Source organism: Leptidea sinapis, chromosome 2 (genome assembly GCF_905404315.1).
Source record: "Leptidea sinapis chromosome 2, ilLepSina1.1, whole genome shotgun sequence".
In the NCBI taxonomy this organism is placed as follows: domain Eukaryota; kingdom Metazoa; phylum Arthropoda; class Insecta; order Lepidoptera; family Pieridae; genus Leptidea; species Leptidea sinapis.
In genome coordinates this window covers 23,829,643-23,841,664 of record NC_066266.1, presented here as the reverse complement: position 1 = coordinate 23,841,664, position 12,022 = coordinate 23,829,643, and the positions used below count along the sequence as shown (strand labels likewise).

The 12,022-nt window shown below is 34.8% G+C and overlaps 1 protein-coding gene across 1 annotated transcript; it reads left to right on the top strand.

Annotated features, from left to right (window-relative positions):
- The first annotated feature begins 1,863 nt into the window (after window positions 1-1,863).
- On the top strand, window positions 1,864-3,383 carry LOC126978107 (protein HGH1 homolog). The gene has a single exon (XM_050826833.1). It carries the CDS (start codon window positions 1,986-1,988, stop codon window positions 3,063-3,065), a length of 1,080 nt encoding a protein of 359 aa, XP_050682790.1. The 5' UTR covers window positions 1,864-1,985; the 3' UTR covers window positions 3,066-3,383.
- Window positions 3,384-12,022: the final 8,639 nt, after the last annotated feature.

The window sequence follows — 12,022 nt, the reverse complement described above, 5'->3', positions numbered from 1 at the left end:
CAACTGCATACCTTACAGTAGACGTATTAAAATTGTCATACCCAGTTTTAGAACTAGAAAGGCAAATTCATTTTGGGAAATTCTATAATAAACTCCCCGCGGCTATAACAGAATTGCCTGATAAAACATTCAAGAAATATATAAAAACTGTTTTAATGGAAATAGGTTATTCTAATATTAAAGAGTAATATATTGAGGATAAAGAAGTTCGGCGTACGGTTCCTGGCAAAGTCTCTGCGACCCCGTAGCATCCACTACTAAGATATTTTTAATAACTTTTGTTTTTTTTTTTACGGAATAGGAGGACTCGGATGTCCTTAGGGGTCACCTGGTGTTAAGTGATCACTGCCGCCCACAATCTCTTGCAACACCAGAGGAATCACAGGAGCGACAACGAGCAACACTTTTAAGGAAGGTGTACGCGCTTCGCTGTTTACTTTTTGACCGTTTTGCGCACTTGTTTTGGTAAACATTCCTTGACTGAAAAAAGTGTTTTTTAAGTTACCGAAAATAAATCATTTTCATTTGTCCTATTGAATTATATTATTTAACGATTATAGTTTAAGAGCGTACCCTATTTCAAATTGCTTAACAAGATTATGAGTCCCATCTCAATGAAATGGAAAATTGATGCTGATATTTGCATTTAGTATTTCCATTTGAAATTTTTTTCTATTCTCCCTAGAAACAATAAGAATGAAAAAAATACCTAATAATAAAGGTAAAAATAGATTAGATTTGTGTGAAGATGATAACTGATGAACGTAGATACGCCCATGATTAGCTATATACATGAAATAAAATTAATATGAATCGAAATAAAACAGTTTTTAGGTAAAAATATATTAATACGCACATACTTCAGCAAAGTATCAAAACAAAATGGTCATACTAAACAATCAGTATTGTTTGTCAAATTATCCTTAACGTTCCATTAGAGATGTCAAAAGTAGCTTGTTATACCTTAGAATATTAACATTACAGAAGTAGTGCCGGTAACTACATTACAAATAGAAGGACAAGCGATATACAACAGCTGAGATGGAAGAACGGGAGAAATCTATTGATCTTGCATCTCTATCGCGTAATACATTTTATTATTTGTCTAAAATCATTTAAAATTTTTCGCTTTTTTTTCTAGGAAAACTCTTTAATATGACAACACCTAAGACAACTCCTATAAAATCTAGTACCTTTGTGAGTGAAGTACGCTGAGCATACAGAAATAAATTTTAAGGGTATGTTCCGATCCGATATGCAGTGCGACCACTGTACAGTGTGACGTCAATTTAGTATACTGTAAAGCCGTTCCTTCATAGCCAGTTATATTGGTTACTATTTAAAACGGAACGCAATCCCATATACTGCCAGCCGCATTTTTTGACGCAGCATTCAAATGAGTGTATTAAAGTTACCTAGTTCATTAAAAAAGCTGTTGTTGGAGTACTGTCAAATTAAAAATATTTGGGATTAAACTGTAGGTATTGTTTATAAAACGTTAGGCACTCGAGTGGTTTTGACTGATCCCGTAATCCAAGTACTGCGAATACCTTACCTCGAAAACGCCAGTGCTCACAGTAGAACGTGGCGGCGATTTATGACGTCATATATCTCGCTAGGGTACTGCGGCAGTATACTTTCAGTCCATAACGGATTTTTCTACAGTGATAGCACTGTGCAGTGCTCGCAGTGCATATCGGAACATATTCTAAATAGTTGTCCCTGTCACTGATGAATGTCATAGAGTCAAAAGTAGGTAGATACTCAAGGTATGTATAATTTTGGTAGACTGTCATGTAGTAGTAGTGTATGTTATCTGTCAATAATTGTCAAACTCAATTTGTAAACAAGATTTATTCTGAACTTTGAGTTCGATTACAGCATGGTTTTTACATTGTCAAATATTGGATTGATTTATAACATTTATTATTTAACAAACTTAATATTATTTTCTTAACTTGTAATACCTCATTTATAGTAAAATAATGGCAAAGGACCCTGTTGACGAACTCACAGAATTTTTACAACCTGAGGCTCGCGTGGATTTAAAACACATAGCCTTGGATTATTTGTTAGGTTTATCAGGCACAGAAGATGGCATTAATTTCTTAGTGCAGAAAGAGCGTGTTTTATCAAATATTATAGAATTAACTGAAGACACTGTGGAAGAAATTAGTAAAAATGCAACTTTAGTACTGGTTAACATATCGGCAAATGAGAATGGTGCATTGGAGATATTGAAATACAAACCAACACTTAAGAAAAATATTATTGAACTATTTTTAGGTTATGTATTCGATCCGAATAAAAAGCACGCAGATGCGGTATGTATGGCTCTTACAAATATAACAAGAGCTAGTAAAGCTCTAGAAATAACCATTGAGACATTTCTTGAACACCTTAACAATATTTTGATAGTTTTTGCTAATACAAATTTCAATAAGCAAGGATCACATCTAGACTACTTGGCACCTCTGCTTAGCAACCTAAGTTGTAATCCTAGGATTTGTAAATGGCTTGTAGAAGAAAACCCACATAACACACTTATAAAAATACTACCATTTTGTAACTACCCTAAATCAAATATTAGAAGAGGGGGTGCTATTGGTGTCATACGAAATCTATCATTTGATACTGTCTACCACAATTTCTTGTTAAGCGACGATTTGGATTTATTAACATATATTCTTACACCAATCATAGGTAATGAAGAATATGCAGATGATGAGATGGACTCCCTTCCAATATCATTACAATACCAACCAAAAGAAAAACAACGTGAAGCAGATATAGATATTAGAATAATGATTTTGGAAACTTTAAATCAGTTATGTGCAACAAGGTATGGTCGGGAGACGTTAAGGAAAAATGGAGTTTATTACATTCTACGTGAGTACCACAAATGGGAGAAGAATCCGAAAGCGTTATTAGCTTGTGAAAATGTTGTTGATATTTTGATACAAAAAGAGGAGGAAGTGGGTGCTGAGGATTTATCTAAAGTTGACGTTCCGCAAGAAATGAACGAAAAGTTTAGAAAAATGGATGAAGATTTTATTAACACTTGAAATCAATTTATATTTTTTTACTTTAAGGTTGCTCCATAATATAAGAATATGATAATATTTTTCTGTCTTTACTTTTTATTTGATACTAGCTGAACCAACAGATGTTGTTCTGTATATTATAATAAATAAAATAATGTTTTCATATGAATTTGTCAATAATAAATCAAAACATCAAAAATTACTTTGTACAATATGCACCCTGCTGTCGTAATGAAATTGTTTTGCAGCAGAACTGTCAAACGGTGCATCAATAAATTCTCTCATAGGAATTATGTATGGACACATCAAAGGAAAAATAAATTTGTTGTTTTTATTTCATTTAGTAGCATTTTCCTATTTATTCACCTTTTAAACCTTTCCTGGACTTTCACGAATAATTCAAGACCTAAATTTGCCAAATCGGTCCAGCTGTTCTCGAGTTTTAGCGAGACTAACGAACAGCAATTCATTATTATATATATAGATTATAACAATATGTAAGTATTCATGTATGTATATGACTTAAAATAATTACACCACCTAAGAACAATAGCTTTTTTTATTATGGCAACTATTACATGGCTTCTTTCAAATATTTGTAACATATACATTGTGTTAGTTAACATTAATATTGATATCTTACAAAATACTGATGATATGTGATCACAGTGCCTTTCTTATTTCTTTAGTATTCTTTTTAAAGTGAATCTTTTATTACATTGTCTCAAACTTTTTCGTCTGTGTGTTGCATAACGCGTGACGGTTAGGTGGCGCCTATAGTTTGCAGCAGTTGACTGTGTAGTGCATAGACTATTACTCATTTGTGCCAGTGCTCCACGCTATTTTGTTTGTTTTTGTCAGTGTTTAATGTAAATGTTGTTATTTATTAAAGTGAAACTTTTATTCAATATTTTTAACCAGGTCTAAGACACAGAGTTCAATAAAAATATTAGTTGGAGACTTAGTCTACTTCTATTATTTCCCATTATCATATCAATTTTCCAAGTATAAAATTAAGATTGAACGATTTTTATACCCTTAATGAAATATTCATCCAAAAAATTTTAGTATTTAACTAAAAGAGTCTTTCATGTGGAAAAGAGTTTCACTTTTACCGTGGTTTCAAAAACCACCCAATCCTTTTTTACAGAGTTTTACTATGCAAACCGGCACTTTAGTTTAAATTATTATGAAAGTTCAACAGAAAATGTGGCATGTGAATGTCACACCCACTTGGGTGTTGTATTACTTGCCACACTTTGCAACTATGGCTGTGGTATCTAGTTGGAGCGCAGCGGAGACAATCCTTAATCTAAGCATATCATATTATATTTATTGGTATATTGTACCCATAGTACAAGCTATGCCTGGTTTGGGGCAAGATAATTTGTATAAAATAATATTATTATTAGAAATCTTAAAGAAATCTAACCATTGCAGGGTTGCATGGGGTATCTAATAATTATTATCCCTATTACTAAGACTTCACTATCCTTCTGTACTCTTGTCAGTTGGCTGTTCAAAATTAATGGTGCATGTGGGAAGTGATCATCGCCACCCACTCTTGAAGTTTGGCTTCTTCCAAATGAATGTACACACTGAATACACGTGCGGAGAGGAAACTTCCAAAACAAGCAGTAACGAATAATTAATTAAAAGAAAAGCTATATGATGTATAATAAGATGCTAAGAATAAACAGGCTTTTTAGACATCTGTCGCAGGCCTAAGTATCACTGGGATGTACATAAAATGCTACAATGATGGCAAACATTCCCAGAAGTCTTGATTTACGAACTATTTTTACAATTCTATAAGGTATTTCTTTTACTCCATGATGTGATGAGGTTTTTCTTCTACTCCACCTTGACTCAACATTATCGGAAGAACATCCAGATACGGCAAATATTAATATTTTATAGAATACCAGTTTGGAGAAGTATTTAAATAATCCTCAGTTGAGTTTGAGTAGAGAAACTTTTAAAGATACTTTAACAAAAATGTTAATCCCTATAAATACTTTTAATATTTGATTCTTTTTAAAAAACAGTCCCCTCTAAACTTCTTACAACAGATTCAGCTGATTTACATATCTTGATCCTTCCAAGGAAATAGAAGTCCACCTTCATTTTTAGCTATAATAAATTAATGTAGTTCAGTTTTGTCATTTATAGTTTTTTTTTATGGAATAGGAGGACAAACGAGCGTACGGGTCACCTGTTGTTAAGTGATCACCGCCGCCCACAATCTCTTGCTACACCAGAGGAATCACACCAGCGTTGCCGGCCTTTAAGGAAGGCGTACGCGCTTTTTTTGAAGGTACACATGTCGTATCGTCCCGGAAACACCGCACAAGGAAGTTCATTCCACAGCTTTGGAAGAAAGCTCCTTGAAAACCGCACTGTGGACGACCGCCACACATCCAGATGGTGGGGATGATATCCTATCTTGTGGCGTGTCGTGCGAAGGTGGAATTCGGCGGCAGGAATCAGGTTAAACAGCTCTTCGGAACACTCCCGATGATAAATGCGGTAGAAGACACACAATGAAGCGACATCTCTACGCTAGTTTGAGCTGTTACACAAACATCGCGTTTTATTTTTCTTTATATAACGTGCAATATATCCATCAATCTTAATATATATAAATTACGTGACACGTTGTTTGTCCGCGATGGACTCCTAAACTAATGAAAGGATTTAAATGGGGATTACTTCATGGAGTGCAGTTTAGTCTAACTTGAGATATTATTTCGATTTGGGACACATAATTATTTTTATTTCCAATATTTGTTTTGTATGGACATATTTTCTATGAGAGAATTTAGTGACGCACGGTTTGACAGTTCTGCTGTGAAACAATTTCATTATAACAACAAGGAGCAACGTTACGAAATAATTCTTGATGTTCTGAAATATTATTGGCAAATTCCTATAAAACAGTATTTTTTTAAATCTACAGAACAACGTCTGTCGGATCAGCTAGTATAATATAAATAGTTACATATAGCTGTATCTTCTTCTATTTGCTAATATAAATCTTCCCCGGATAAATTTAGACCAAAACTTCTATTTATTCTCTCAATTGCGGAGGAACAATTTAAAATGGCCACTTCATCTAGTGGTGTACAATTTCCAGTGTTGGAGTTTTTTATTTCTACATTTACCAATATTTTTTTATAATCTGCTGCAAATTTACGCGCTGTTGGATTATTATTTGCACCACTATGTGAGCAAATGTTTCCAAAAAACAGTTCTATATGTTAATTTTGCTGCCGCAGCACATTCAAGAAAACCAATAAATACTGTTTTACGGGGAGTCTTAGTCACAAATTTACCGTTTTCAGTTTTTATGTTATTGATATAATCACACGCAAAAGATAAGTAGTCAAATATTTGGGTAGCATTATTTTCATTCATTTCTTTTATAACCGCACTGATGTAAATTTTTTGAACTAAAAATGTCAAATAAATTTTTCAGTCGCCGTGTCAAATTAAAATTTTAGCGGGAGTGAATCCCGCTAAAATTTCAATTTTGTAATTCGTTTCCGCAAAATTTTAATCCAGCTGCGTGCTACTGCTACGCAAGCATAACCTTAATTTTTTTATTTTTAATATTTATATAGCGATGCGTCACTTTATTAGTCAAATGAAATTTAACATTTTCTTGCAATTTATTCAGTTCTTCTATGTATTTCCATTATTTTTTTTATTTTCTTTATCTACAAATATTTTATAAGTTTGCAAGGTGTTCGTTAACAACTTAGTCATGTGGCAGGGGTCTAATACAGCAGAAACGGGTGATTTCGTAATAGGATGTCCAAATTGTACAACCCCCTTTTTGAAATTACAGCCTAGCTTACTTGCCATACTTAAGATTGCCGCGCATCCATCAAAAGTTAAAGCCACAATGCCGATGACTGAATCGTGAAGTAGTTCGAGACATTGTTTCACTAGTTGAGAACGTTGTAAGCCTGGCACTCCATCTACTAAAAAATAAGCAACTGGAACTTTAAAATAACAATTAATAGTAGATACTAAAAAAACCAATGCTTCTTTGGCTTCTTCCAAATGATCTCCATCTAACCTAGTACCTATATCGACGTAACCTAGGACAAATTATGGTAAGAAAACTATACAGTTTGAGGGAGCCCTACTATATAATGACTTGCCGAAAGATTTATTTGAGGAAAAATCTTTTCCTTAATTTAAAGCTAAATTAAAAAAGCACTGTCAATAACAATAGATAGATTGTTACCTTAGAGCATAGCGTGTTTATAATTTATTATTGTTTAACTTTAAAGTCACCGTAACTATAAAATGTATGTTTTCTTTTATATAGAATCATTGTTCTCATGTAAGCGAACTTTTGTTCTTTTTGAGAAATAACCTCTTTAAACCTAACCTAACCATGCAATCATTGCCCATCCCACTCTACGCGCCTTCATATAGCTATTTCATCGATTATTAAAGCACCAATTATGGGGTATTTTGTGGTCGATGCTTTAAGTTTTAATGCCTCAAATGCTTCTTTAGTAAAACCTATTTCACCACCAATTTTCGAATACCATTTTTCAACTGTCCGTGAATGAGGCAGTCAGGTGTCAAAGGTAGCTCTTACATATTCATATGCCTTTGGGGAGTAGTATATGTCGTGTAAGTTTAATGCAAAAGCGTGAATATTTCTGTTTAGAAACTGTTCCGGTCATTCCGCTCAAAAATTTTCTCGTTGTTAATTCATTTATCTAAACAAAATATTATTGTTAGTAGTTGCCACGTAGTTATTCAAGAGGTTTGGTGCGATGAACCTGAGTTTGTATCAAACACATGTAAACGATACATTTAAGGCGTCACTAAACGCCAGCGACCTTGAGCGATATGAGTTCACGGCTGCCGGCCCGCCATCTATGTAACAAAGCCAATATTTTCAAAGTTCTTGGGTGGAAAACAGTTTATATGCTTACAATCCGCGTTATTCACTACTAATCTGAATAAATGAACCCACACAAAAAAGTACAAGCTATAAGAATAACTTTTCTGAGAGAAGTACCAAAAAAATACGTCACACCATGCTAAAAAACTTGTTTAACTTCAAAGAAATGTGGTAGTTCAAAAAGGCTCGGCAGTGTTAACTATAACCAACGGCAAGCATTAGCAACCTACAAATAAGACTTAAGGATATGTGTAACAGGATTAAGTAGTGTTCATAGCTCGAACTGTCACTATACTTCCACCACGAAACTTGTCTAAAAACACCATGTTTGCGTGTTTTCTGCCTACTCTTCGCCTTAATAGCGGTAGCAAGGATAAAAATGTTGATATGGCGAATTTTAAAAATGTATTACTAATCGAATTTTTCTTTGTTAATTATTGAGATAAGGAAAAATCAGCTTGTTAGTAATAAATGATGAATAGTGTACCAGGGATCCTTTTACTGATATTCGCAATGTATTCTTTAAGTCGGCTTGAGATGTTGTGTTTGCTTTGCCCAATGTAAGACAGGCCACAGTCACAGTCCAGTTTATAGACAACTGCATCTCATAATGGAATATTACACCTTACTGGTCACAAAAATTGCTGGATCTTCATGTGTGGTTTAAAAAATAGTCTAAATTGGAACTCGTTTTAGGACTATTTATATATATATAGTTGTCTTGGCACTGTTCACACCTTAATATAGTTCACGAAATGATTTAATTTTACTAAGATACTATAAAACGTAGTGGATTTCGGCTATCTCCGTTTTTTAGCAACATTATAGCCGTCATCTGTCAATCTATCATTTACTGAACGTTTCATACAATAAAGTGAATCGCTTTTTTCCTAGAGTTCCGCTCTTTTGCATAGAATGCCGGCTAGATTATGGGTACCACAACGGCGCCTTTATCTGCCGTGAATGTGTAAGCATTTATTGTGTTTCGGTCTGAAGGGCGCCATAGATAGTGAATTTTCTGGGCAAATGAGACTTAACATCTTATATCTCAAGGTGACGAGCGCTGTTGTAGTTCCGCGCAGAATTATTGGGCTTTCAAGAATTCTGAGCGACACTGCCTTGCACTCAAATTCAAATATTTTTATTCAAAATAGGATGTGACATCAGTTATTGAAAGTCAAAAAATTACCACCCATTCCAAAATGAATGCCTCAGACCTGAGAAGAATGGGCGCAACAAACTCAACAGGCTTTTTTTTTCATCGAATAAATATGTTAACAAAGTAATATTGTACAATTAAACTTATTATTTAATAGCCTGAGGGCGGTCACTCCATTCCCAATCTGTGGTATCATTAAGAAAGTCATTTATGTTATAGTAACCTTTACCACACAAACGTTTTTTAACAATTATTTTGAATAACGTTATACTTTTGTTTTGAACATCTTCTGGGATCTTGTTGTAAAAGCATATACATCGCCCCACAAAAGACGTACTAACTCGACTTAGCCGAGTAGTAGGCATCATAAGTTTATGTCTGTTCCTGGTGTTAACATTATGGTTATGACTGTCGTCTTGTCCCTTCTTGACATAAAAAAGGTATGGTTTTGTACTAAAAGCGCGGTGTTAACACACCAGTCTCCGGTCACAAGAAAACAAAACCTTATACTAAAATACTTTATTAATAACTAAACGTCAAATTGGGGATCAGTAAACATTTGCACGTTATAGCTCTTCCGGGTGAGTGCCAGGACTTTTATCTTCATCTGAGGGTCTGCAGTCCAGTTGTAGTCGCTGGTACGAGAAGTAGCTACCTTGCAAATCAACCACCTACATAGCTCCATTCTCTCCGCTATTGAGCTTAGTTTCCTGGAAGAATGAGAGGGATACCTTTAAACTTGGATCATTTATATATGTACATAGTCTGTGAAAACGCCGAAAAAATGTTAATAGTTAACCTCTATTTTGAACAAAAAAACTGACAATAACTGCCGTTCCCAATATACCATCTACTGATATAGATAAATTACTACCTTCTACTGTCAGTAATCCAAAGCTGTCCCAATATACCCGATAAGTCATTCTTATCGCCAGTTCACTGTTGCAATATCCATACAAACTTCTATCCCTGGTAAGCTATACGTCGTCCCATTGACAGAAAGCGCGTAAGGATAAGTTTATTGAGACAGGAGATAGACTGAATATTGGGAACGGCCGTAAGTGACATACAAATCGCGAGTGTAAGACGTAGCTTGTCACGCTGACTAAAGTTATAAAGCTGGCCTGTTTTCATCAGATGTCTAGCAGCTTTCAGCGTCTCTATGAACTGATCAATTACAAATCTTTGCTAAGCGATGGTATGACATAGGAGCTCCTGTTTTTGTAAACCGCTAAGTTGGGTCCATTTTGCGTGCAGTATTGTCCAGTTATGAGTTACTCCAACCAGCCCAGCTCCTTCCTAAGTTCACAATGCAATCTACTCCGGCGATCTTGACTAGATCATCGGTCCATCTTGTGGGAGGCCTACCCACACTACGTCTTCCAACGGCCATGGCCATGTGCCCTGCCCAGTGCCTCTTCAGTTTGACAAACATTTGGGCTATGTCGGTGCCTTTGGATTTCTTACGGAATTGAATCAGAAATGAGGAGATCCTCATTTCTGATTCAATCTCGCAGGGAAACTCTGAGAATAGCCCTCTCCATTGCCCTCTGAGCAACCATGAGCTTCTTCACAAGCCACCAAATCACTGCTGCAAATTTAAACAACACCCAACATGGAACAAACTTAAATAATAACATCGTCACCACCCACTCTAGAAAATGTAAGACCAACAACATTCCTGTTTTTACTCTGGATTCAAATTCAAATATTTTTATTCAAAATAGGATGTGACATCACTTATTGAAAGTCAAAAACTATCACCTATTCCATAACAAATGCCATGATTCGTAGGAGTTTTTTTTTAATGAAAATAGTTGACGAGTCAAGCAGGACGTCCGGCTGGTAATTGATACACCCTGCCCATTACAATGCAGTGCCGCTCAGGATTCTTGAAAAACACAAAAATTAGGAGCGGCACTGCAACTGCGCTCGTCATGAGACAAGATATTAAGTCTCATTTGCCCAGTAATTTCACTGATATACTAGAATGTGGGCGTAGCATCGTTTGTACTCCTATTATATTAAAAAAAAATATTAAAACATCCCCGACATATTCATGGAATGTTAATTTATTTTTGCCTAGCTAGAAGTTCCCCTACAATCTTATAATAAAATAAATATTTTTTGGTATACAATCTGTAATCATTTACTGTGACCTGCGGGCCTACCATGAACTCGTATTGCGATTCAATTGACAACCTAAAATGAACTGCTACGCAATTTCGTACCACGACATGATTAGAGCTATCTAATTTAGGTTGTCGTCAAATCAACTTATTAAATCGCACTGATGTCAATTGTACGTCAAAAATGATATCAACTGAATCGCAAACTGATTTAGTTCGTCCATTCATTCGTACTATGAGGTGTTATTTCAACCTAAACTGGACAATTTTAAAATGTATTTTTAGGATTTTCTACGCAAAAGAACCGCTTAAATCATATCATTTTAGGTTTCGAAACGCAATTTTATTTCGTTCATTCTTCATAAGCGATCCAAACGCCATTCAGTAAAAGGCACTTCATGGTACGAATTTTAGTGATTCAGTTTAGGTAACTAAACTGATTAGCATCGGATTCGCTTCGCTTATTAAAAGTTGATGGTAGGCCCTCTGACGATTATTCCGTAACTATTACAGATATAAAAATACTTTAAACTGATATCGAAAATACCTTACCTAGTCAATAAAATAACATCAATAACTTATTAAAAATAAAACGACAAATATCCAAAATTTTCATATTTAACACTCTCGTACATTTAGTATGAGATTAGTAGATTTTTTTTATGCACATTCTTTTGCAACACCAGAGGAACCACAGAAGCGTTGCCGGCATTTAAGGAAGGTGAACGCGCTTTTTTAGAAGGTACCCATGTCGTATCGT

What these genes read in the sequence shown, in the direction of transcription:
- LOC126978107 (XM_050826833.1), top strand. Translation starts at nt 1,986, where the DNA reads ATGGCAAAGGACCCTGTTGACGAACTCACAGAATTTTTACAACCTGAG.